The sequence below is a fragment of the Drosophila hydei genome, unplaced genomic scaffold, assembly GCF_003285905.1.
Source record: "Drosophila hydei strain 15085-1641.00,03,60 unplaced genomic scaffold, DhydRS2 tig00000149-arrow-pilon, whole genome shotgun sequence".
Taxonomy (NCBI): domain Eukaryota; kingdom Metazoa; phylum Arthropoda; class Insecta; order Diptera; family Drosophilidae; genus Drosophila; species Drosophila hydei.
Window position 1 is genome coordinate 318,370 of NW_022045678.1, and position 26,567 is coordinate 344,936.

The 26,567-nt window shown below is 40.8% G+C and overlaps 3 protein-coding genes across 4 annotated transcripts; 1 reads left to right on the forward strand and 2 right to left on the reverse strand.

Annotated features, from left to right (window-relative positions):
• Nucleotides 1-259: 259 nt before the first annotated feature.
• LOC111592068 (transmembrane protein 65) lies at nt 260-14,723 on the reverse strand. Of its 2 annotated transcripts, XM_023304073.2 has the most exons (6): nt 13,904-14,723; nt 2,764-2,883; nt 2,587-2,628; nt 2,417-2,484; nt 1,635-1,838; nt 260-1,200 (listed from the first exon to the last, which is right to left on the reverse strand). In XM_023304073.2, exons 1-6 carry the CDS (start codon nt 14,235-14,237, stop codon nt 1,108-1,110), a joined length of 861 nt encoding a protein of 286 aa, XP_023159841.2. In that variant the 5' UTR covers nt 14,238-14,723; the 3' UTR covers nt 260-1,107. The 2 variants fall into 2 exon arrangements, with proteins under 2 accessions (XP_023159841.2, XP_023159842.2); XM_023304074.2 differs by lacking the exon at nt 2,764-2,883 and having other exon boundaries at nt 13,904-14,722.
• On the forward strand, nt 12,211-13,324 carry LOC111592069 (general odorant-binding protein 28a). Its single transcript, XM_023304075.2, has one exon. It carries the CDS (start codon nt 12,745-12,747, stop codon nt 13,174-13,176), a length of 432 nt encoding a protein of 143 aa, XP_023159843.2. The 5' UTR covers nt 12,211-12,744; the 3' UTR covers nt 13,177-13,324.
• A 481-nt stretch (nt 14,724-15,204) lies between the features above and the next one.
• Nucleotides 15,205-24,316, reverse strand: LOC111592085 (probable chitinase 10). The gene is made up of 8 exons (XM_030223218.1): nt 24,281-24,316; nt 20,501-22,896; nt 19,081-20,413; nt 18,835-19,020; nt 18,502-18,766; nt 16,893-18,392; nt 16,647-16,839; nt 15,205-16,585 (listed from the first exon to the last, which is right to left on the reverse strand). Exons 1-8 carry the CDS (start codon nt 24,311-24,313, stop codon nt 15,205-15,207), a joined length of 7,287 nt encoding a protein of 2,428 aa, XP_030079078.1. The 5' UTR covers nt 24,314-24,316.
• Nucleotides 24,317-26,567: the final 2,251 nt, after the last annotated feature.

Sequence of the window (26,567 nt, forward strand, 5' to 3'; positions counted from 1 at the left end):
TGGAAATAGCTAAATATCCGATATACCCTTTTCACATGGTGAGCGAGTATAATGAAATGAATGAAAAGTAACTAAAAGAAAAAGTGTATAATATTTAAAGCATGAAAACGTAGAAATGGGATTTAATATACAAGAAAATTGTGGAGGTAGGTATTGCTTGAGAATCGCATAGAAAAGCAAAGCAGAATTACATTGAAAATCGCATAGAACGGCGATCTTTATTGAAATTTGCGGAAATTAAACAAGATTTGAATTGTTCTTCAATTTGATATATTTATTTTTAAGCTCTCTACAATTTGGACTTTGATATTGTACATAATGTTATTTTGTTTTAATTTCTTGCTACTGATTAATACGCAATTTCAATCTATTTAAAGCCGATTTCTGCTGGATCAAATGTAACATGAATTTGGAATAGCTTCAAGAAGTGAGGTGCATAGTTAAAGCAATTCGTAGGCACTTTGCAGTGTGGCGAGTGAAAGATATAAATAATAACATTATCCTTAATATTCTTCTACTCGGCAGGTTTTACATTAATATTAAGTTAGTTTTTAGGGTGTTTTGCTAATTGTTAATGGATGACCAATGATTTAGGCATGTAATTCACCTTCAGCTAAGTTCACTACAAAAATTTTCTATTTTTGATTTTTTAGTTTTACATTTTTTGTGGTTTTCTTGTTTTGGACCTTTTGCAGCTACAATACATTGTCAGTAACATATATATATATATGTTCTTTAACTTTTCCATTTATTTACCGCTAGTTTAGAGTTCAATCCGAGAGAAGGAAAATGAAAAGAAAACAAAATGCAGCTTAAGTTAAGATGCGCTCTTCTGTTCTTTATAGAGTGCAGTCATAATTTTAAAGCCTACTTAACTACAAACACATTTCATCTTAAATAGTATTTAGTTAGTAGGTACATTGAGTGTCACTTTAGTTTGTTTGACTAAGTAAGGATTATGCGGCGCATCGTCTCGTCTTTATAACTAAAACCTCAATATTTTAGAAATTAAAATTCGTTTTAAAAATTGAATGAATATTTAGTTGGGACAGAGTTCTGGCCCGCTCTGCTTAAATTGACCATTTACACTAGTTACGCTTAGCCGAGTTAGTCCTCTGCGACAGCTTTTGATTCGTCCTTCATTACCCACAGGGGACACATACCGATCAGGCAGCCAGCAGTGATGCCAATAATCCGCCCCTAAAAAAGTGTGATTAAATTCAATAAATTTTGTTCGTAACAGGTGACACTGCTCTAAGCGGCAATGACAGACTAGAAGATATCCTTACTCTACCCTTATTTTGGTTCAGAAAAGCTATTAGTTAAAGTGATAGCGACTTCAAGTTTGTAACAAATACACACGAGTCGGTAGCGCCCGACTGCAACATTCTTACTTGCTTTACTTCACAAGGTTATGGAGCTTAAGAAGATTGACGGACAGACGGATTTGACTAGATGAACCCAGTATTTTCATTCGAAACACGAATAAGTATAGTCGGCAATAACTTTACTTAACTTTAGCTGGAATATTTTAACATATCCCAAATTTAAAGAGAAGTTATTCCATTTTTGGATGCATCTATGAATCTTCCAGCTTATTGTTCATCTTTAATGTTCTATGTTTAGTTGCTTACCCAGCTGGCAGTTCGCTTGCTCGATTTCAATTCAAATTGTGCGGGTGTCATTCGCGGCTGTTTAAGTCCCAACATCTGACATCCCTCTTCCACATAGGTGGCCATCGTAATGCCCATAATGTCACTTATGGTATTACCCAATCCTGCAGCTGCCATTGTTGAAACGGTTATAAAATGACCCAAAGAGCTTTCAATATATTCGCCCTGGAAAATAATAATTTTTTATCAGCTTTACTAGATTTTTATTTGAAATTTTGATTTGATATTGCATAGATTTTTATTATATATTTTTAAAATATTCAAATTAGTATTATAGAATATAATAATAATAAAGATTTGAAAAATTACTTAATTTCAAAAATTTATTTTAATTCAATTCTTATTATTATTAATTATTAAATATATCTTAATTTAAGTGAAAAAAAATTCATTGCAATATCAAAAATGAGGAGTGACCAAAACTAAATTAAATATCTATTTATTAGACATATATAAGATATAAATTTGAAGTTAATAAATATTTATTTATTTAGTAATAATTATCTATTTATTAGACATATATAAGATATAAATTTGAAGTTAGAATACAACAGAATAAAGAGAACCAAATTTCTATGGTAACTTTCTGACTTAAATTATAGTTTAGGAAACGCTTTTTAGCTTTGGACAGAGTTCTTAATTTTTTTGCTGAAAGCTGCGAATTTTATTCATAACAATTCATAATTTATACTTATATTAAATGCTAACTTTGGCAAAACTCTCTTTAGCTGTGAAATACTTACGGCCATAATCATAATGAAATTGTCCAGAAAACCAAATGCTACAAATGGCACAGCATTCACAAAGAAAACTTCAGGAAGACAGGGAAAAATGAAGAAAACCATAATAATCATAGATATATGTATTTATGTATGTTTATATAAAATGTATATTATATATAAACTCTACTTACTACTATACAACTGTCGAGCAGTTGGTGGTTCCGCCGCCTCGACTGTGAAAGAACAGAGAAAGAAATGCAAAAAAAAACAAGTTAAGTTTTCCACTTGAAATACAAATTTGTTGCGGTTTCTTTTCATGCATTTTTCTTTTCACATAAATCTTAATTGTAACTCTTTATGTTTTTTACCAAGTTTCTTTTTGAGCCACTCATCGGGCACCGCACAAAATGTGCCCGTTGGATCCACCTCGCCCACCTTATTGGATAGCCGTCCGAAGCGTGTTCGCCAACTGCCAACAGCTAGCTGACCTTTAACGTGATGATTGTGTTGTTGTTGTTGTCGTGTTTGGTGTGTTATTTCGTTCCAGTATTGTTTTGTTGTTTTTGTGTATTGAAAATGATTCATTGTTGAAAATCAAAACACATGTGGGTAAAGGTGTTTACATATATGCAAATAAATAAATAAAAAAAGAATAGAGTTTAAGTCATTAAATATGAGAGTATACAACATAATATTAACCTAATAAGTACCTACTACTCGCATGCTAATACTAAAATAATAATTAATTCTATGCATCGTTTGGCACATGATCTAAATTTAAGTTCGAGTCAAAAAAATAAAATAATAATGATGGGATATGAAGACTTAGTCCAAGGTTAAAAGTTAATAATTATTAAATGTTTCTTACAGAGATGTATGTAATTTATATTAAGAGTAATTTAATGATAGAATTACCCTCTTTTCATTAATTTTTCATTTTTCATTCATTTTTTTAAATTTTATGTATTAAAAAATACAATTTATAATTTATTATTTTTTAATTCTTTTTCTTATTTTTATAAACTTCTAATCATATTTCAATCTAAAGTTGAATTCTTTATTTTATTTTTTGGTTTTTATATATATTATACATTTTTTTTGTATTCCTTCCATATTAAATTCCCAAAGATATTTATATTCAACCTCTTAAAATATAAATATTCATACAATTTGTAGCTTGCATATAAATTTTATAATTTGTCTTTCCACTCACAACGCTAATTAAAAAAGGTGAAAAGCTGAAAGGTGTCAGCTTTTATATAAAAAATAAAATAAGAAAAACTCGCACAGCACTCGCAACGCCATGCCCAGTCAGCCTCTTTGCAAATTATGCCATGCGAATTGCATTAAAATTGCATTTAACAAGCTACATGGGCATAAATGGTTTTACGCATGAGTGTATGCAGCAGTATGTGGGTGTGTGCTGCAATTTAAATTTAAGATTTTGCTGCATGAATTCATAGGTGTAAAAAATTTTTAAAATATAAATGAGATGTTGCCACTCTTTTAGCAATTTTGTCAGTTATGACTCTGCGACGACGTTGGAATGTCAATTATTGCTTAAGTTGCCAAATTTAAAAGTTAATGGAGAACTTCTAATTATTTTGCCAATCAGGCAGCACTGTGAACGCAAAAGTGATCCATAAACAGTGAGTTCATCAGCATTTTTGAGCTTGGATTTTTGTAAATTGAGGGCGAATAGCCTCCTCTTAGCAGTCGTGTTGATTTGGCTGTGTGAATGTGCGTAATGCACGTTGGCAGCACGTTGGGTGCCATTGGTTTATTCAATTAACTAAAAATAAGTAATTTACGGTTAGCTCTGCATTTTTGAATGGGTCTCTTGCCAAGTATGCACGCATAACCGTATTTTGTGAGTGCCCTCATGTGTTTCCGTGTGTTTTTATGCTGCTGTGAAAATAAAATTGGTTTTGCAATGGCCTTAGTTGTCGTTAATTTACCATTGCATAGTTTCACGCGTCGCAAATGCAGTCGCGCCTACGCAGCCGTGTGTGTAAATATGTGCGCACGTATGTTTTTCCCCTTATGCAAAGTTACTGTGCGTGTGTTTGCCTGTGTTGAAGTGCGACGCATTATAGCGGCACTTTGGGTGTCGTTAGCTTGCTGAGCACTTTGGCCTTTGTAATGTTTGTTATAATTACGCTTAAAAGTGAAAGTCAACAGCTGAAGGAACACACATACATAAATACCTAACACTTGCACAGGTCAAACAGAGCTCGTAAATGTCATCGTCATTATCATTATCGCCACCCCAAAGTGCGCAATTATTTTACAGCTACGCTCAGAGCAATCACAACGGCAGCCATTAAACACGTCAGTGTGACCGTGTGCGTCCTTATTCAAATGTATGAGTTGCTTACAAGCAGACAATACCGTACAGAAAATTTAGTGTTGGGTAAAACACAATTTTTGTACATTTAAAAAAAATTAAACACTAAAAACTAATTTCTTTAAGTATTAGCATTACAATTGTTTACTCTAAAAACTTTAAAAGAAACTAAAGTTTTTGCAGAACAAAATTGTATTTAGTTAAAAATATAGAACACGTTTTAACATTGTTTTTAAATTGGGTTCCTTCTCAGACTCATGTTCCCATACGCTACATGTTGTAATATTGACAGGAACACTAATCAAAATAATATTTCCAAACCGAAATAGTCAGCATAACCCTAATATTCCAGCTGTAATTAGAATGCAGTTATCAATTAACCCATTACGCGATTAATGCGAGGTATAAAACATATGCTCCAAGGACTTACTTTGTCATTAGGCACCGCCTGTCGCATATCAGTTAAATATAAGCACATGTTTGAATGTATATACATATGTATGTACGTAAATACATGTGTAGTACACACGTACGTGAATGCTGTTAGGCTCATAAAAGTAAATTCCCTAGTCAAGAGTTTTGGGCAAGGCGCTCGTTTAATGCATGAGCACTGGAGCAATTTTCAGGGCAATTATGTCGTTTAGCTGTCGGTTAAGTGTTAAAGCATAAAATTCACACTTGACTTACCAAATCACAGCAAAAAAGCATGCCATAAAGCAGGCGAACAGAACTGTTAAGACTATTGAAATACCCGAACTAATAGCGCAGTGGGCTAAGCTCTAGCACACAAGTTTTATGAGGGCCGTCGACTCAGCGAATTAATGACAAATTGAATTTTAGAAATTATTGCATTGCAAAATGCAGCAAATATTAAAGATAATAACACCATAACAGGAATAACATGGCAAATTATGTATATTACAGAGTATATCGAAAGAAATTTCCTAAAAATATTATTTATTTCTTTCGTTCGAAAAGTTTGGGACATTTATTAAGATAGAAAAATATAAAAAGCATGTAATGTAGCATAAGTTTGTGTTTTTTTGTTAGATATTCTACGTAAAATTGAAAAATCAATGCAATTAATTTTTTTTACACATATCAAATAGTATATGCCCTAGGCAAACATTGACGGTTCGGGTATTACCATAGAGAGGCCACAAGGGCAATCAACTGACCTCGGCACATCCCTTTTTTTTCGCGTGCTGCTCAGTGTGTCATATGTGTGTATACACACAGTATGCAGACACGCACACACACATACGTGCAAGTTTGATTTGCTGAGCAAACACACACACACACAGAGTCGGCAGGCAAGCGAAAATTGTAACGGGCGCTGGAAAGTAGGCAACACTCAATTGGTACTCGAAGTGAAATCTGGCTGACTTTTGCTTTTCTTCCCTTTGCTCTTACTATAGAATATATATTCTTTTTCTCACTTATACGACCACACAACGCAAACCGTATTGCTATCATGGTTAAAGCAATTTCACTCAAGAGAAGCAACAGGAAAACGTGATATGTGTTTGTATAGGTGTGCCTATGTGTGTGTGTGTGTGTTTGCTGTCAAGCGAACAGAAGGAGAACAAATAGTATTGCAGACTCAATTTGAATGTGTGTGAATGAATGTGTCTCTGTGTGTGTGCGAGTGTAGACAATTTGCATAACATTTACTTGTGCTTATTGGCTGGTTCGCTGGCTGTCGCTGCTACTGCGGCTGTTTAGCATATAAATTGGCTAAAACTATGCATATGTATATGCAAATATATATTCTCTATACCAAAAGTAAAAAATGAAAGCATTGTCAAGAAGTTCAGCAAGTTCAACTTACATAACAAATGAACAAGTCAAGAGGTTGGCCCGAAGGCACGCAACGCAAATTAGCCAAAGTGTATTCAAGGACGAGCAACTGTTTGCTTGTATGCAAGTGTGTGTGATTGAGTGTGTGTGTGTGTGTGTTTGTTGGTGCTAGCTGAATTTAAATGACTTAACAACACTACTTAAGCTACTGGAAACGGTTTGTATCATTAGCGGTTTTTGCTGGTAAACGAATTTTAACGGCATTTCAAGGGACTTGCATTATAAATGATAAAATAAGACATTAAATATAAAAAATCGTTGATTTGTCAATTTTCAGAACTTTCAAGGGAATTACGTTATAGATTGCCTGTTGAGTTCATAAATCATGTATTATATAATATATTGAAATACTAATTTAAGCTTTAATATGCGAACATATTCACATTAATCTATTACATTCATTATGTAAAATAAATATATAAAATATTCCAAGTGGATTTAGCTTAATGCAATTTATTTGGAATTAAAAATATATATATTGTACATATATAAATATATTATACACATATATACATTTATACTTAATTAAAAGCAAATTATCTACCCAAAAGAATTTTTATAAATTACTTAAAAACCTCACACAAATTTAAAAAAAATATTTATATACTTGCTATCCCGAAAAGCTCTGTTAATGTTGGCTAAATTAAAACATTCTTTGCTGTTGCTGCTTTTAATGTAAATTGAAACTTTTTTGTTATTGCTTTTTATATAAACTCAACTAATGCTGCGGCGGTCTCAATGCGCTACAATCAAAGAGGTCATGAAAACACAGCATAAAAACTTTCTAAGCCAGCTTTGTGTGTGTGGGTGTGTGTGTATATGTGTGTATATATATGTACATGCTTACGCATGCATGAAAGTGTGGGTGTGTTGATGTACACGTATTTAGTCATGTACACCTGCCCGGACGGAGGGCGAGAGGGCCGGAGTTTCTGCTGCTGCTTCTGCGTCTGCTACAGCTTCCCAAAAGCTTAACGTGCAACGTATTCAATTTATCGCTTTGCTTTTTGTGCTGCCGTTGCTCTCTTTTTATTTTGTTGCCCTTGTTTTATTCACGCTCTCTGGGCGTCTGTCGGTTCGTCTGTCTGTTGTGCTTTGCCTCGAGTTGCTTTGTTTTATGACTTTTAAAGGACCAGACACACACAGAGCAGCAGCAGCAGCAGCAGCAGCAGCAGCAGCAGCAGCAGCCTGTTGCCTGGCCCTTCAAACTTGATAGCATTTTTCTCATCCACTCTCGCCATCTCTCGCTGGCATACTCAGGTGGCATCTCAAGATGCTGTCAAAGTCATCGGCACGTGCTTTTCTAAAGTAAAAAAGAAAATTTCGCTAAATTGATTCAAATTGCGAAAGGCAGAGTTTTATGTTGCATACTTTTGCAGCGCGTTGCCATGAATGACTCATTTAGACTTGAATAATTTCCATCAACAATAGAGAGAAAGAGAGAGAGAGAGATACTGGACTTCAAAATGCTGTCATAAAAGTCGACAGCCACTCGGGCAACATTTCTTTTCAAAGGCCATCATATTTGAGCCGCTTTCTCATTTTTCATATTTGTCCTTTTCCGTTTCCGGTTCATTTAACGACCTTTTTTATGTCTTTAAATGTTACAGAAAAGTTTAAGCTATAATAATTTAAAAAATTTTGAAAATTACGAAGTTTATTTTTAATTTTTTAAAGAAGTTTCTACTTAGTTTTGCTTTGTTTAAATTTAAATTTATTACAGACTTTTAAGGATGAAAGAGGGCAAAACTAACAATAATATAAATTTAAAGAAATATAAATAAATATATAATATTATATATTTTTTCCTTAATTTACTTTTTCTCTGCATACATTCTATGATAGTTTCAATTGAGTTTTTCCCTACATTTGACATTCAATCAGATATTTCGCTTAACTGTTGTTTATTCGAGGTCCGTTGGGTTTTCCTTGCTTACTGTTCCTATTGATTTTCCGTTTTGCATTTTTTTACTAGCTGTTGTTGTTGTGTTAATAGTGTAAAATTTATTGTTTGCTCTGTGGGCTCATTTGTCAGCCTATCAAAGAGCTGCATATACCATATATAACTTGCAGCTTTAGTGGAGGTTATAAATGATGCAGCTATCAAATATGTTGCATATGCCTCCTCTTTTAAGGCGCCCCGCCCACTTTGAATTCCCTCGACTGGGCCTTTGGTAATTGTGATAAATGAAGACCCAAAGCAAATGTAAATTTGAAATTCTGGCTCTTGTTGACTAAGCCAACATAGGGAAGCGGATACAATGCTTAGTTAAGTCTGAATTGAGGTCAAATAACGCTTAATACAATCGCTCTGTACGCAGCAAAATCATAAGCAAAATAGAGAGAGAGAGAGAGAGCGCTAGGGAGACAGGGAGAGAGAGCATTACAGGGAGGTTGAGTTGGGGTTGCTTTGGAGCTGTAGCTCCTTGAGCAGCTGTTCGCTTCAAGGCCCAACGACTTTTTCTCGCACAGCACGATGAACATCATTTAATGTGCCCGGGGCAGACAAGTGGGCGTGTTCTTGGAGGCGTCTATGTAGGTGTGTGTGCTTAAGTGTACGAAAATCAGCTTCGACCAACCCTAATAGCAAACGAATTGCCTCTTGCTGCTTATCAGAGTTAGCTGTGTTAGCTGTGCGTGGTTCTGGAGGCTTGTTGCGCAAATATTGTGCGACATTCCACTTTTGCGGATGTAGCTAACAAAAAAAGCAGAAAGGAATGCCTGCTGGTATTTTGAGTGCTCCAGCCAACCGCTAATTTGATTAACTTGGCTTTTCATTCAAGTATCAAAGCTTTTCAGGGCAACAAGCATAAAGTGAAGCTGTTTAAAATTGCCTTCAAAAGCAACAGTTGTTAAAGTTGTTGAGCTAAATCGTCAAGTTGAAATGTTGCTATATAAACACCTCATTGTAATACCGTTAAAATTTGCATGCTTTTGTTATAAAGTAGACAAAGGCTTATATTGATATATAACAGACTTTTGCTGTTAGCATAATTGCTATTTGTTTTCCAACTTTTATTTGGCTTACTTTGATTTTGTTTAAAGTAGGCTTCTAGTTATTTAATTACCTCAGTTACCCTAGGTTCAGTCTATATCGCTGCTCAATAGTATTTCCCTCTCACTTAGTCTGCATGACTTTTTTATTATTTGCATTTCACACATTTTTTGCGTAAGCAGAAATGCGTCCGATCAGCACGGCGGACGTTCAGTTACTAAATCGTTTAACTGAGCTTGCGCGCCGTTTGACGCTGGCACTCACACCAATACACTTACAGCTAAATTCTGAGTGCTTCCCTCACAGCGCATTACAGCTAAATGAAGAGAGTGCACATATACATGCACGCATTGCGTCTTCCTTCTCTACTACACATATTTGAGATCAGACATTTTACTCTCGCGCGTTACAGCTGAGTTTGCACACATACACTAAACCATTCGCTTAGCCTGTATTCTTGTCTCTCACACAACTGGCATGCATGTATTCTCTCTTGTTTGTTTACACGGTCGCATTACATGAATTTTAGATCAGGCGCTCGTAGACTAAGTCGCCTGCACTCACACTCTTACACACTTAGTTCAGAACACGCAACTTATATGTTTTACTCTTCCGCTCACTGGAGCCTCATCGTATATTCGGCAAGTGCATTGCAGCCAATGGCGCGTCTCAATTGTTCACAAATACATGCATGCATAATCTTCTATGCTCACAGCATGCACAATATGCACTCGCCATACATGTATGTTAATGCTCTGCCAACGCGCTCTCGACCATTGCTGTGCAGAAGAAGTGTGAAGCCAATCGGAAGCAAAATTTTACTTCCGTCCGCATTTGACTTTCAATATTCCAGTTTAAGATTAGGGACATGTTATTGTGATTGTCACAAGAAAAAGGGTCTTCATTAGCTATATAAATAGTTTCGATGCTATTCAAATTCTGAGCAGACACTAAGTTGTAGAGATAACAAGAACTTCAGACCTTATATCTTTATTTAAAAAGCAAATCGATAATAGTTATACAAAATTTAAAAAGATAAATTTAAATTGCATTTGTTTTATATACATGTAAGTTAATTAAATTTGCTTGAAAACTGTTTAGAACCTTTTCTATTTTCCTTATCAAACTTCTGGTAATCCCTTTCTATTTGCGCTCAAGTGGCCAATGTCTTCCCATGTATCAGCAACATGATTAAGAGTTTGTTTCACGTAACATTTGCTATGCTCAAATATTTATCAAATCACTCAACACGTTCTTATCAGAAAAAAAAGGCAAAAATTACGTGAGGAAACTCGTGAAACTTCTCTGCTGATGAGTTGAAATAGTGAAGATTGTAGTCAAGTGTTGATAAATGCACTTTTTGTTTTCTTCTTCTTTGCTTTCCTAACCCAATTTGCTGTCATTCAAGAGCAGAAAAAAAGCCAATCAAAAAGTTTTAAAGAGTCAAAAAATATCTGTTAGCAAGAGCAATATAGAGAGAGAGAAAAAAACGTCAAAATAAAAGCTGCTGCTGCGTCGGCTGCGACGTCGACGGCTACGCTGGTGCGTAAAGCAGTTTCGGCAAGTTTCAACCAGCTGCAGGCGGCGCAAAAGTTTTGTGGTTTTTGTTGCTGCTATTGAAATTTTAATGAGCAGCCACTAAACGCGCAGAGAAATGCGTTACCTTTAGATACATATATTCCATGCCATGTGCTGCGAACAAAAATGTAAATACAAACATGTTCACACACACACAGCTATGTATATTTGTATATATATATGTACATATATAAGAGTACATGTATATGAAAACAAATGCATGATTAAATGCGCATATTTAAAGACCTTGTTGGCTTCAGACATACGCTCTTGTATAGCGCAAAAAGCGTATACACTGATTTATGATGTTCTATGTTTGAAAACAATTTGCTTAGCATGTTGCTACAAGGACTCGTGCTTATCATGTTTTGTTGCTAGCTAAATGTTTCTTATACATTATATCAAGTTTAAAATATGCTAGCAACATGCTTACCAACAGTTTACTACTTGATATCTAGGTAATATTTTTGTTAGGCCTTATGTTGCTAGTTACATGCTATAAAATATCAACGTAATCTTAAATCTGAGCTAGCAACATGTATACAATCTTTTCGAGCTACATTTTCTATTCATTTTTTCCCAACAATATGTTGCCATCGACATGTTGTCTAAAGCCTGTCTACAAGCATTCTACAAGCATTTACTCTGTGCTCGCAACATTCCTAGCAGCAATATATCTTTAAAGCTTCTTAAATGTAGCTAGACATATTGCTTAATGTATGTTTCCAAATTTTGATCTAAGCCTTACTAGCAACATTGTTGAATTTCACTTTACTTATGGGAAATATGGATCTAGAACAAGCTTAGGAACGAATGTTGCCAACAGCAAGTGTTTGGGCACAGTTGCCAAAAATGTTATCAGCAAAGCAACAAATGTTGCCAACTTATTTTATTATCAGCACAAACGAACATCAAATGTTGCCAAGGATTTAATTAGTTATTACAAAGGTAGGTAACACAACATGATTGCCAAACAAACACAAAATCTTGCCAAGGACTCAATAACTGTTGCCAATCATTTTTCTATCCACATGAATCACAAGCAAACACTTAAATCATGTTAATGCTGGCATCGATTAGGCTGTGCAAACAAATCACATATATTTGGATCAGTTGAATAAATGATGCCACACATTTTGTGGTGGGTGGCAGGCGCAGAGGGTGCGCGCACAGGAAACTGGAAAATCTGTGCGTTGATTTGCTGTGATGTCGGCGCCAGGAGTCACGTACGCCCAAGAGGAAAGCTGTGCGGCTGCCACAGAACAAATTTGGCATCAGTTACTTATGGAAGCTTTGCTGTGGGAGTGCCAGTGGCAGTGGCAGTGGCAGTCGCTGCTGCGCGGCATTGCTCGGCTATGCTGCTCACTCAGTACTTATAATTAGGGCTCTACTGTTTAATTATGCATATTAAAATTTGACAATTAGTTGTGAATATATTGTCGAGTTGATAAACGTATTGAAATATATAATTTCACAGCTGACAGGCTACGGCGAACGGCTATAAAAAGCCAACATTTAGACATAAACGACAACAGTTTAGTTTGCCAGCCAACTAGCCAAGTTAACAACATGCAACGTTTCGTCTACTCTGTGGTCTTTGTCGCCTTGCTGGGCGCCGCTTTGATTGGAGCCTTCGATGACAAGGAAGCCATGGCCAAGTTCGTGGAGACGGCGGAGCGCTGCAAGGGCGAGGTCGGCGCCAGCGATGCAGATGTCCAGAGTGCCATGAAGCACGAGCCCGCCGGCACCTACGAGGGCAAGTGCCTGCGCGCCTGTGTCATGAAGAACTTCAAGGTGCTGAACGACAATGGTAAACTGGACACGGAGGCAGGCCGCGAGAAGGCAAAGCAGTACACAGGCAGTGATCCCTCCAAGCTCAAGCTGGCCCTCGAGATCGGAGACATCTGCTCCGCGATCGCGGTGCCCGACGATCACTGCGAGGCGGCCGAGAAATACAGCATGTGCTTCAAAACGGAGGCCAAGAAGCACGGACTGGTCTAAATAGGCATTTCCATGCACTACACAGTCTAAGGCAGCCCCGAACATGACCCAGGATTCAGCAGGACCTCGAGTATCCCTAGATTTAGTTTAGTTTAAGCGTATGCTTCTGCCTGCCACCCAATCCAAGTGGGCGGAAAGGTTTATAATAAAGGCAAAAAGTATTCAAAAAGTTTTGAATTGAACTCGAGAATATTACAAGAAATTAATCATATGGAAAAAAAAACATTTTCGAGCTTCAATTCGAATTGTTAAATCGTTCAAAATTTATAAAAAATAGTTGCAAATCAGTTTTTCAGTTGCTGAACTTTTAAAGAAATACTTTCTATCACAATTTAGAATATTACCAAATATTATAAAATATTTAATTAAAAGAAGTTCGTATATTGCAAAGTAAAAGTTAATTAAGTTAAATAATATAAATAATAAATACATTTATATTTAATTATATAATGTATTTATTAGATTATAATTTTAGCAAAATTAGGAACATGCTTAAAAGAGATGATTTTTAAATGAATGATTTTATTTCGACTTTTATTAAAGATACTTTAGTTTGAAATACGTTTTAAATGATAGAAATTGTTATTTATTTGAAGTATTCGTGAGGCATAGCAGCAGCTATGCTGTACACACAGGGTAGCTCGTAGTCGAGTCGCCGTTCATTTCGTAAGCAAGCCGCGAATCACTTTCTATTTTAGGCCTTTGATCTATAGGAAACTTTACTTACTTTCGTACTGCTTCTTCTCCTTGTCGGCCTCAAGTTTGAACATTGCATCCCGTAAATTGTGCCGTTCGTCTGCGTCCAGATTGCACAGCAGCTCCATGGCACGTTCGCTGTTCAGGTGCGTGCTGAACTTGGAGTAGTTGCGCGTCGAAATGGGCAAATGTTGCGCCAGAATGTTGCTGTGGCTGCTGTTGCAGATGTGGCTGATGATGTTGCTCTCATTGTAGCTGGTCGGCAGGCAGGTAAATTTGCGGCAATTGTTGATGGCGGGCGATAGCTGTTGATTGTGAATGTGACGCACTAAACGCCCGAAGGTGATGCGGTAGGCTTGCTTCATCGTTGTTGCTCTTATACAATTTGGCTGTCGCGATCAAAATTGTGACGTCACCGAGCGCCAGAGCAGCGCACTAAAGCTGCCGCACTGTGCTGCTGCGTTCGATTTTGTAAATATGCGTGCCTGTGTGTGTGTGTGCGTGTGCTGTTTGTGTGCATAAACAATAACAGAAGCTGCGCTTTGGGCTCTGCCGTTGCCACGCACCACCAGAGACTTTGCCTACAACAGAGCCACGACCCGCTGACCACAAAATTTGTTGCGTCTGCAACTTCGTTGGCCGTTCGACTGAGAGACGGCCCGTAGCTTGGACGGCGTTCAGCTAAAATACGCACGCATTAAAAAGCTTTTTCTCTCTCTTTCTCTCGTAAACTTTCAGGCTTTCGTGCTCGTGCTGAGTGCTGAGTTTTTGTGGACACTTTTTTCCGCTTTAAATTGTGGACGAAAACAGCTGTTTCAGACGCCCACGCACGATATGTCTATATTTTTTTGGTAGGGGCACATACACGATACGACTTAATCATGTAGATTAGTTTTTTTCGAATGAAATAAAATAACATTTTATTTTACTTATCGATAAAATTAATTAAAATTGAACGACCAGTCGTTACGTGTCATGACCAAATTCGGTATTATTGATGCATGCAAATTAATGGTCACTCTAAATTTTTGGTGCTAAATAAAGAAGGCATTGTGCATTGATGAGTTTCAAAATAAAGGTCACCTTAACTTAGGTATAACGTTGTGGAGCTGCAAGAGGTTGCAAAAATACTTTTTGGTATTTTGTGAGTTTGCGCCAAAGATAAATTTTTGAATTTTTTTTAAAATTATTTATTTATATGGTTGAGTGGGTGTGTGTAATCGTGTGCTTACAACTAATTGGCAAAAATCTTAAGAACAGATTGCGAGCCTAGTCAGCAGCTAAGGAATTGGCATAATCAATATAATTCACACTTAATAATAATCAATATTACTATGTGCAATCGTTGGCACGCTGACCGGGTATGCCGCGCAGCTCTTGATTGAGTGTACGCAACAGCGGATGTTTGCCACAGCCGCAGCGACCACGAAAATCATCCAAATCCAAGGCCCAGACCATGCCGCCGCCCAAACGCAAGCTGCGCACGAATTGCGCTTTGCGACGTATATCAGCCACATCATCGTAGGAGACCCATTGATTGCCGCTATACGCATAGGGCCCAATGCGTCCCTCGTCGTCACGCACCACCGTCCAGCCGCCAGCGCTGACCTTCTCGCAGATTTCATAGTAGGCCAAGAAGCCACCGGCACGCGTGTAGGTGCCCGCCTGTCCGGGACCAATGGACTTGTCATTCAAGGAGCGCGCCTTCTGATCAGCCAGCGAGAAGGATTGCCCGTATAGCGGCATGCCCATAACCAATTTACTGGGCGGCGTGCCCTGATCCAGCCAATAGTGTATGCTATAGTTGCCATTGAAGTAGGGATTGGCATCGCCATCCACATAATACAGGGGAGCCACGTGACCCGTCTGCTTGTCCCAATGGCCATGGAAATCGTAGGTCATCACAGCAATCCAATCGAAATAACGCGCCAGCTTTGGCACATCGTAGCCCGCATCGATGACCATTTTGCTTGGCGAGACGGCAGCGGAGAGCAGCAGTCCGCGTGGGCGGAATGCATCGGAGAGTTCGCGTACTAGCGCAGCAAATCCTTGCTTCTCGGCTGGCGAGCCCTTGGCACAGTCCACCTGCCAGCACACCGGATACTCCCAATCCAGATCCAAGCCCTCAAAGCCATATTTCTCAACGAATACCAAAATGCTCTCAATGAATCTGGCACGCGCTTGGGGATCGAGCACCAAGCGAGCATACTTGCTGCCCAGCGAATCATTCCAGCCGCCAATGGCAACCGTTACCCTCAGTCCCTTCTGCTTGTACTCCACAACCCGTTCGTAGAATCGATTGTCAATGTCTGCCCAGGAATCGTGCGTCTTTATAGTCAGACTATTGCCGTTGAGCACAGCGAAGCCGTAGACGATGTGCGTGCAGAGATTCTCATCAATATCTTCGGGAACATACTTGCCTTGGCCGGGTCGATACCACGCCCAGTTGGTGAAGTAGCAAACGACCTTGTACTCCTCGTTGCTGCCCAGTGGCGGAGCTGGCGTTGGCTTGGGGCGAGCTATAGGCTTCTTATTGGGTGGCGTGAAGGGCTTCTTTGTGGGCTTCGTGGCGGGCTTGCTGCTCGGTGTGGTGCCAGTTGGCTTTGGTCGATGCACCACAGGCGGCTGAGTGGTTTGGTCCGAGCGAACTGCACAGTTGGCATTGTTCGGCCAGTCACAGTAATTCTCGTTCCAGTGCAGACCGGCTGGACAGCTGAGAGTTGTAGAGATTAAGGCTAAGGCTCAAAGGATTCTATCGGAGACTTTCGACTCACCGCTGTTCAATCAGTTCGCCGTACTGACAGATGTAATACTTATTGCAATCACGCGCGTGCGATGCATAGTTGCGTCCATCGCAATCGATTGGCTGGCCAGGCTCTGGCCTGGCCGAAGTGGCAACTATGTGCGACGGGGTTGCAGTGTTGATCGTGGGTTTGGCTGACTGCGCGGTGCCTTTGTCGCCAGCAACTGCAAATGCTATGTTGCATGAAAGTCTCTCAATCAGTTTATACACAGCTTACCCATTGTCTTTTCGCTCTGCTCCAGCGCACACTTGGGATGTGGTCCTGGATAGCCGCGTAGCACGCGATTGATTGTCTTTAGCAGTGGATACGATTCGCAGCCGCAATCGTTCTTGAAATCATCCAAGTCCAGGGCCCAGATCATGGCTCCGCCCAAGCCCATGGCGCGTACGTATTCGCTCTTGTGGCGTATCATGGGCGCATCGTCAAAGGACACCCACTGATCCCGCGAGAAGGCATAGGGACCCATGCGACCGCGCGCGTCGCGCACCACATTCCATCCGCGACGTTGTATATACGAACAGATTTCGTAGTAGGCCAGGAAGCCTCTGGCACGCGTTGCCTCGCCGGCCTCACCGCCGCCGTAGGTGGGTGCATTGAGCTCATTGTCGCTGGCCTGGGCTAGGGAGAAGGACTGGCCGTACATGGGCATGCCCATAATAAGTTTCTTGCGCTCAGCACCGCTCTCCAGCCAATAGTTAATCGAGTAGTTGGCATTGAAGGTGGTCGTGCCCTCTGGGTGATCGTACATGGGCGCCACATGACCCGTATGCTTGTCCCACTGTCCATGATAGTCGTATGCCATGACGGCAATCCAATCGAAGTAACGCGAAAGCTCGGGCACATTGTAGCCCGCGTCCACAACCTTTTTGTTCGGCGAGACAGCGGCGGAGAGCAGCAAACCCTTTGGCTTGAAGGCCTGCGACAGCTCACGCACCAAGTCTGTGAAGCCTTCCCTTTCGTCGGCGGTGCCCTTTTTGCAGTCCACCTGCCAGCACACCGGATACTCCCAGTCCAAGTCGAGACCGTCGAATCCGTACTGCTCGATAAAGTCCATGACATGGCGTATGAATCGGGCTCGCGCCGTGGCGCTTCTAACTAAGCGAGCGTATTTATCACCAGCTGAGTCGTTCCAGCCGCCAATGGCGACGGTTACCTTGACGCCCTTCTTCCTATAGCCCACCACGCGCTCATAGAACTTGTTGTCCAGATCGGCCCACGAATCATGCGGCTGAATCGTCAACTTATCGCGATTCAACACTGCAAAGCCGTAGACAATGTGCGTGCAGAGATCCGCATCGATATCTTCCGGTAAATACTTGCCACCGCCTTGACGGTACCACGCCCAGTTGGTGAAGTAGCAGACCACCTTATAGTCGGTGCCAGCGTCGGCTATTGGATAACCTACCTCCATTTCAAAGTCTCCCTCCTCAATATCCTCGTTGGGATCAACTTCGTTTTCCTGCGAAGATTCAGGCTCGTTGTTGCTGCTGCCTGCTTCATTGCTGGCCGATTCGTTGCTGCCTGCCTCATTGCTAGAGTCTTCAGAGTTGGAGCTAGACTCTGGCTCTGGTGGCTGCACGACTGCCACCTCTTCCTGCTCCTCGCCGCCCACGCTTTCGACTTCCTCAGCCTCGCTGCTTTCCTGACCAGCTGCTTCCTGTGTTGTTTGTCCGGCTTCATTTTCCACAGATGCTGTGCCCACTTCACCCGAGTTGGCTTGCTCTTCCACAGATTCCACTTCTGCGGGACTTAGACCAGCTATGGGAATTTAACTATTAGTTAAGACTACAAGTTTTCCCTAGAGACTTACGCGTAGGTTCATAGCCATTTGGGGGATCCTTTAGTACATCGTGTATTTCCCTGAGCAATGGATGCACGCCATCGCCGCAACGATTACGGAAATCATCAAGATCTAAGGCCCACACCATGCCACCGCCTAGATTGAGGGCACGAACCAGTTGCGATTTCTTGCGTATCATGGCCGGATCGTCAAAGGAGACCCACTGAGTGCCCTTGCGAGCGTATGGACCCATGCGACCACGTTCGTCCTGTACGACTTCCCAGCCCTGATGCTTGACGCGCTCGCAGATCTGTGAAATGAATAAAGCAAAAGCAATATTGAAAAGGTTTCAATTATCATTAATTTATTTGGACCCACCTCATAGTACGCCAAGAAGCCAGCTGCTTTGGTAAATTCACCCGCCTGGCCAGGTCCTGGTGCCTTGGCATTGAGTCCATTGTTGTTGGCATTCTCCAGCGTAAAGGACTGGCCATATAGAGGCATGCCCATGACAATCTTGCGCGAGGGAGCACCTTGCTCAATCCAATAATTCAGCGAGAAGTTCTGAGGAGAGCCATTTCAATATAGTTTCTGCTTTTGCTAGTCGGCTAAGACGTTGCTTACCGCGTTGAAGTAATCATAGTCGTCGTCGGGATGATGATACAAGGGGGCAACGTGTCCTGTCTTCTTGTCCCACTGTCCGTGGAAATCGTAGGTCATCACAGCGATCCAGTCAAAGTAGCGTGCGAGCTCTGCCACATCGTAGCCAGCATCGATGATCTTTTTGCTGGGCGACACCGCAGTGGAAAGCAGCAGACCACGTGGCCTAAATGCCTCCGACAGTTCCCTGACCCAGGCCGTGAAGCTCTCCTTTTCATCCGCAAAACCCTTGTTGCACTCAGTCTGCCAACAAACCGGATACTCCCAATCCAGATCGAGGCCCTCAAAGCCGTACTTCTCGATGAAGTCCAGAGCATGACGAATGAATTTCGCACGCGCCGCCGCATTGCGCACGAGGCGACTGTACTTGTCGCCCTGCGAATCGTTCCAGCCACCCAGGGCCAGGCTGACCTTGACGCCCTTGCTCTTCAGACCGCTGACGCGTGTGTAGAAATTGTTATCGATGTCTGCCCAAGAGTCGTGAGTGCGTAGAGTGAGCTCGGAGTAATCCAATACTGCAAAGCCATATATCACATGGGTGCACAGGTCCGTGTTGATGTCATCGGGCGTGTAGCGACCCAGACCCTTGCGGTACCAGGCCCAATTGGTGAAGTAGCAAACGACCTTGTAGTGGCCATCCAGGGGCTGCAGTTGCGGCTTGTCCGTGGGATAAGTGGGTCGAGCTGTAGTGCTAGGTCGCTGCGTTGTCGGCACGGGCTTAGCTGCTGCCGGTGGCTTTGGCTTGGAGCTGCCGCTGCCGCTGCCGCCTGAGCCACTTCCTCCATCCTCTTTGCACTGCGCCGCCATTGGCCAATCGCAGTTGCCCAGCGCCTCATTATAATGCAAGCCAGGCGGACAGTCGGCAGCCTGCAGACGATTCCACAGACAGAACAAATACTTGGAGCAGTCGCCGGGATAGGGCACTCGCTCCTCGCCATTGCAGGGATCCTCTTCGCTGGCCTTGGACTGTATAATGCGCAAGTACTTCTTGCTGGTCACGCACTGCACATTCTCGGGCCAATCGCAGATCTTTCGCAGGGCATCCCAGTGCAGCTCGCTGCCACATTCACTTGGCACGAGCGCTCCATTCACGCAGATGTAGTATTTGCCGCAGTTTCTGTGCGTGTAGTACTCGCCCTCGTTGCAGCGGGACGAGCTGGGTGGACGTGGTCGGCGAGTGGTGCGATGTGGCTTGCGAGTGGTGCTACTACCAGGCAACGGCTTCTGAACAGGTTTTGTTGGCTTGCGACTGGGCTTAGCTGATGTCGTAGTTCGTCTCGGCTTCTTGGTGGTGCTGCTGCTGCTGTTGGGTCGTTTGGTGGTGCTGCTGTTGGGTCGTTTGGTGGTGCTGCTGCTGGGTCGTTTGGTGCTGCTGCTGCTGGGCCTTTGAGTGGTGCTTCTAGTGATGGGTACACCACTTGTGGTGCTCGTATGTTCCTTCTTCACCGAGCATTGCGCAGAGGCGGGCCAATCGCAGCCTTTCACCTCGTTGTTCCAGTGCAAGCCACCGGGACAGAATTGTTGACGCAGTTCACCCGGTATAATGCAATGGTAATACGAATTGCAATTCCTTTTATCTGGATAGAATTCACCAGCCTCGCAGTTGGCGGCCTGTATCACGGGATAGACCACAGCTGGCACTGGTATAGTGGTCTGGGCCGGTCGTACAGTTGTCTTAGTTGGCTTCGGCTTAGGCTTGGCGGGACGTTTTGTCGTTGTAGGCGGTGCTGCGCTGGTCCACCAGGCGGGAGTTGTGCTGCTGGTGGTGCTGCTGGTGGTAGGTCTGCGAGTAGTTGTGGTGCTACTGCTGGGTCTTGGCGTGGTTGTGCTTGTTTGATCCCAAGTGGGCCAGGAGGTTGTGTGATCATTGTGACTGCCGCTCAGCGAGCCATCGCTGCTGATGGTCGTCATTTGTGGTGGTACCGGTGTTATCGGCTGTGGTGGGCGCTCGCAATTGCTGCGCGTCGGTGGCTCCGTGTTCAGTCGACCCAGGGCCCGATTGACAGCCTTGAGCAGTGGGAAGGCTTCACTGCAGCAGCGATTCTGGAAGTCATCCAGATCGATGGTCCAAGCGGCAATGCCACCGAAATCGTTATTCGCCGCATAGCGAGCCTTGGCCTCCACGCTGGCCGCATCCTCATAGCCCACCCATTGATTGCGGAGCATGGCATAGGGTCCAGACTTGCGCTCAGCATCCCGGCCTGTCTGCCACTTCTGCTTGCGTATGCGCTGACAGATTTCATAGTAGGCCAACATACCAGGCTGCTTGGTCAGCTCGCCAGCGTCGCCTGGGCCGCTAGCCGAAACGCCCTCGCCGACCAAATGCTGGCTGCTCTGCTCGAGTGTAAAGCTCTGCCCATAGAAGGGTATGCTCATAATCAGCTTCTCGCGGCGTGCGCCCATTTGAACCAACAGCTGCATGGTGTGGTCCGTATTATATTGCGGATATTTGTCCTGCGGACGTCCGTACAGGGGACTCACATGGCCAGTTTGTCTTTCCCAGGCTCCATGGTAATCGTAAGTCATCACAGTCATATAGTCAACGATTTCGGAGAGTGCAGCTAGCTCGTAGGCCTCGTTGATGATCTCCTCGTAGCCCGAGATGGCCACGCCCAATTGCATCTTAGGATTCACACGCTTGAGCTGTGAGCGCAGCTCACGCAGTAGCTTAGTCAGATTGGGCCTGTCGCTGGGCGGTCCCTTGGAGCAATCGCTTTGCCAGCACTTGGGGTAGTTCCAGTCCAAGTGAATGCCACTAAATCCGTGACGCTGCAAAAAGCCCGCCGCACTGGAGGCAAATACTTTGCGCTTGATCTCGTCACTAGCCAAGCGGGAATATTTGTCGCCACTCGAATCTGTCCAACCGCCCATAGCAAGCAACACGGGCACGCCGAGAGCTACGACGCGTTTGTAGTACTGATTCTCTATATCCACCCAGGGATCGAATTCACGTATGGTCAAATGATCCGGATCGAGCGAGGCAAACGAATAGATAATCGCTGAGCAAAGCTTCGGCTCCAGCTGCTCGGGCACAAAGTGGCCATCGGCCTTGCGATAAAAGGCCCAGTTCGACATGTAACAGAGCACCTTGGGTGCCATGTTGTAGTTCTTCTTTTCCGTTGTGGTCTTGGCCTGTAATAAGGCGCCGTAGGCGCCGTCTTGCGTGAGATCGGCCTGGGCTAGAGCCCCATAGAACTGTTGCTCCGTATAACTGTCCAATTCATCGATATGCTCCAGTTGCTCCAGATCCACTGCCTTGAGCAGCTGCTGATGTGGTGAGCCGGAGCGATAGGGCTGCGGCTGATAATTGTCATTTGAGCTGGGTGCTATGAAGGCGGCGTATTTATCGGACACCGACCAGGGATCCGGTTCCACCAGCTGCGAAAGTTTTTCCTCCTGTAACTCTTCTGGCACGTCGCGCACAAAGCTGGCGGGCGATGCAAACTCTAACGATTCCTCGTCTTCATCTTCATCATCATCGCTGGGCTGCGCCTCCACAGAGTCACGTACAAAGGAACGCAACGGGGAGGATTCACGCAGCAGCGCAATGTGCCGCTCACTGATGCTAGGCACACTCTCCACGGCGCTGCGTAGCGGTAGAAATGCCTCGCCAAATGTGGGTCGTATGCTGAAGCGACTCAGTGCCCCAGGCTCATCCTCCACTGGCATACTCTCCACGGCTGCACGCACAAAGGCCGGCTTGTAGCTGGGCGCCACGTGCACCTCGGGCGCTTCGATGCGAATGTGCCCCGTGGCCGCTGTTGCCCATAGGCAAAGCAACTGTAAGAAATTGAATTAGGAAGCATTTGGGATTGAGTACATAAAGGGTTTATAGGAATAGCAGAAGAAGAGCTAAACATCTTATAAATATTATATTATATTTACAATTTTATGATCATTCTATGCTTTCATATTTCACTACATCAACTGCTTCTAGTACGTATAAGGTTAATAGCTCAATAGTTATCTAGGGTTAGTCAAAGTTGTTATAAAATGAAAAATAGTCCAACGTATCAACGTGATCAGAGTCAAATTTATAATAAAATTTTAATTTCACTCACAATTCCCATGAATAAAAAATTGTGAGAAATCTATATTTCCAAGTGTTATATATTAAGAATTATATTTCAATAAATGAAATTGTTTATTTCTGAATCATGAACGAAAGTATTCCCTCATTCATGATCGATCCCTAATGTATAGGTTTGCCATGAATGATTCTTATTACTTTCTATTTAGTATATAAAAGCTGAAAAGCTCAGCATAAGCGCTAATCAGCGAATTCTGTGTTTAGTTTAAGGTGAATTGAAGAACAACTCAATGGAGCGAATTATATACGATCGAATGAACAGTTAATAGCTCTACTACTATTTCAATTTTACTACTTCAACTGTGCTACTATTTGTGCACACTCCTATTTCTACATTTAGTATTCTACATTAACTTCACTAATTCTAGCTCTGATGCTATTAGTCTGCTACTACTACTATTTTATTACTATTATTCTGCTACTACTATTACTATTTTACTACTTTACAACACTACAACTACTCGGCTATTACTACTTTTAACACAACAGTACTCTGTTACTAGTACTACTATTATTTAACTACTACTACTATTTTACTATTTTACTACTAAATACTACTACTATTTTACTATTTTACTACTACTACTCCTACTATTATTTACTACTACTATTTTACTATTTTACTACTACTCCTACTATTATTTACTACTACTATTTTACTATTTTACTACTACTACTACTATTTTACTATTTTACTACTACTACTCCTACTATTATTAATTACTACTATTTTACTATTTTACTACTATTATTATTATTTTACTCTACTACCAATACTACTATTCTACTACTATCACTACTAAAATTCTAATATTGTACTACTACTACTATTCTATTATTTTATTATTTTATTACTTTACTTCTACTACTAAAACAACTAAAATTGAACTATTCTACTACTTTACTACTACTAATACTCGACTACTACTCCAGTAATAATATTCTACTAAATCAACTACTCCACTGTTCCCATTTCTGCTGATTCTACTACTAAACTACTACTACTAATCAACAACAGCTACTTTAGTATTACTAGAACAGTCTCAGGACAATCTCTCATTGATTGCAACTTACCAGCAGCCCGTTGTGCGTAGCTCCTCTACGCATGTTAATAAGTCGCTCTTATAGTGCGCGAGCTTCGGTTCCACTTAAGCTGCAAAGAAACTAATATGCATTTTCAATTAAGATTATTATACATTAACATAGTTAATATTTAAGCCAGACTTTAAGGTAATTCTCTCTTGTTTCTAAGTGTGATTCATAAGTGTAACTTGCCTTTTGCCCAAAATATTATTATTTATATATATAAATTGGGCTATATTCATGATTTATTAAGGCAGACGCACGCATTATCACGTCAGCGCATTGTCCTCTCATATTACGTGCGGCAATGCGTCGTACATTCTAATTAGGTTAGGTAGAGGCTGCGCGGTTTTGGATGACAAATTGGGAAGTAATTGTTTGACTCTTTTTTGTTTGTATTTCGTTTCTGCCCGGAACTTATTTATATGCCTATTGATTGTAAGTGATAAATGTCTAAAGGCAGTAAATAAATTATATATATATTTTATATATATTTGTTTTATATGCCAGACGCAATATGACCTAGGCCCACGCCCACGAAATATCAATTGTATGTATATGTGTTCCTGTATTGGGTGCCAAAAACTCGCTTACTTTCCCACAATTTTTCAAAAAATTGTTATAAATTAACTAAGAGACAAGGAACTTGTTTACGTTGCGACATTTAATTGCCAGATCGAAATTTCTGCTTGATTTCATAAATTGATTTTGTTTTCTTTCGCATTAATTTCGAGTGTTTGAATGTGCCGCTGGGTTATAAATTGAATTGTGGTTTTGATACGATAAAAATGATTATTTTAATTCAATTATGCTAATGTCTAGAATTACGTTTATAACAAAGCTTATACAAATACATATATAGAGGCAATATAAGAACCGATTCCCTGCCACGTAGGTGCCAAGATTAACAGTAATGTTAAATAGTTTTTATTTCTTTTCAGCAGACATTATTATTTTTATGAATAAAAAAAAAAAATTAAAAAAAATAAGTTAATTTTAATATTAGTTTGAAATTCTTTTTTAATATATTGTGTTTATCATTAAATGTTTGCATTTAACATTTAGTGGTCTGTCGCACTACTATTTTTATGAACAGTGAAAAATTTATATAAAAATATATAAATATATTATATACGTAAATTTGTAATCCATTAAATTTCCCTATTTTTCTATATAATTAGGTTTTTCTAATCTTTTTCATACACATCGGGATATAAGTATTTGATATATCTTTTCAATGCTTCAATTCACACTACTATTTTAATGAACAATGATATACAAATGTATATATATAAATATATTATATATAAAAATATGTTATACAGCATCAAAGAATATATATTTATAAGTCATATGATATATATATATTTTTATTTTTTCAATTCGCACTACTACTTTAATAAGAGCTGTACGCAGAGGCAATATAAGGAATAGTTGAAGATTTGTATGGTCTATTCAAGGAATTTTGAGTTTAACTTCCACAATTTTGTACTTATTTTGCGTGTTGTGTATGTTTTTACTAAATTTTGCTAGCCAGTGTATTCGAGATGGAAATCCTTGAACTGCAACAGACAAAGGCATTTTATGTCTTGGAAACTTTACCTCTATGAGTCAAGAATCGTGGCTGTTAACGTTATTTGTGTTTCTCAGCTTTATGCTTCAGTATTTACTAATAGCTATTGAATTATTTACAACTTTTCTTTCTCCTTCTACTGGCCTACGGTTATTTCAATTTGCGGAGTGTGCCAAATATGTTTCTTTTTTTTTTGCCTAATATGCAAATCCGTTTTCAGAATTAGGTTAAGAGCTTTACGATGTTGACCGGTTTCTCTTGACTTTTTATTATTTATTATTATTTTTGTTCTTGTTTTGATAATCTAAAAAAACGACGTAATACGGGGAGAATGTTATTATGTATGGTAATCAGAAGAAATGTAACCCACGCCAATGGGAGAAAAAGATGTTGGGCAAGTTTTGCGATTTAGAACTGGGCAGGTTTTGATTGGTAGAGGTGAGAAGGAGGGGGAGGTATAGAGAGAGACGGGAAGAGTTCATTGAACGTCAAGATTCTCGGCCCACTGATCCTGTCCGCATATTTTAGATGTGGCAAATAAAAAAAAACTAAAAAACGTAGAAGAGATTGTGCAACGAGAGAAAGGCAGCAGATGAAATTTGTCTGCGTGGAACTTTCAGCTTGTATTTAAATGTTTATTATCTATACGGACTATGTACATCAGTTAATGTATATTTTTCACATTTTATTTAAATTTTTTTGCAG

What these genes read in the sequence shown, in the direction of transcription:
- LOC111592069 (XM_023304075.2), top strand. Translation starts at nt 12,745, where the DNA reads ATGCAACGTTTCGTCTACTCTGTGGTCTTTGTCGCCTTGCTGGGCGCC.
- LOC111592068 (XM_023304073.2), bottom strand. Translation starts at nt 14,237, where the DNA reads ATGAAGCAAGCCTACCGCATCACCTTCGGGCGTTTAGTGCGTCACATT. An exon ending in GGAGAAGAAGCAGTACGAAA is followed by an intron (nt 2,884 to 13,903) that starts GTAAGTAAAGTT and finishes ATCACGTTAAAG; the next exon opens with GTCAGCTAGCTGTTGGCAGT. An exon ending in TGCTCGACAGTTGTATAGTA is followed by an intron (nt 2,485 to 2,586) that starts GTAAGTAGAGTT and finishes GTCTTCCTGAAG; the next exon opens with TTTTCTTTGTGAATGCTGTG.
- LOC111592085 (XM_030223218.1), bottom strand. Translation starts at nt 24,313, where the DNA reads ATGCGTAGAGGAGCTACGCACAACGGGCTGCTG. An exon ending in ACTAGAAGCACCACTCAAAG is followed by an intron (nt 20,414 to 20,500) that starts GCCCAGCAGCAG and finishes CAACAGCAGCAG; the next exon opens with CAGCACCACCAAGAAGCCGA. An exon ending in GGCGAACTGATTGAACAGCG is followed by an intron (nt 16,586 to 16,646) that starts GTGAGTCGAAAG and finishes TACAACTCTCAG; the next exon opens with CTGTCCAGCCGGTCTGCACT.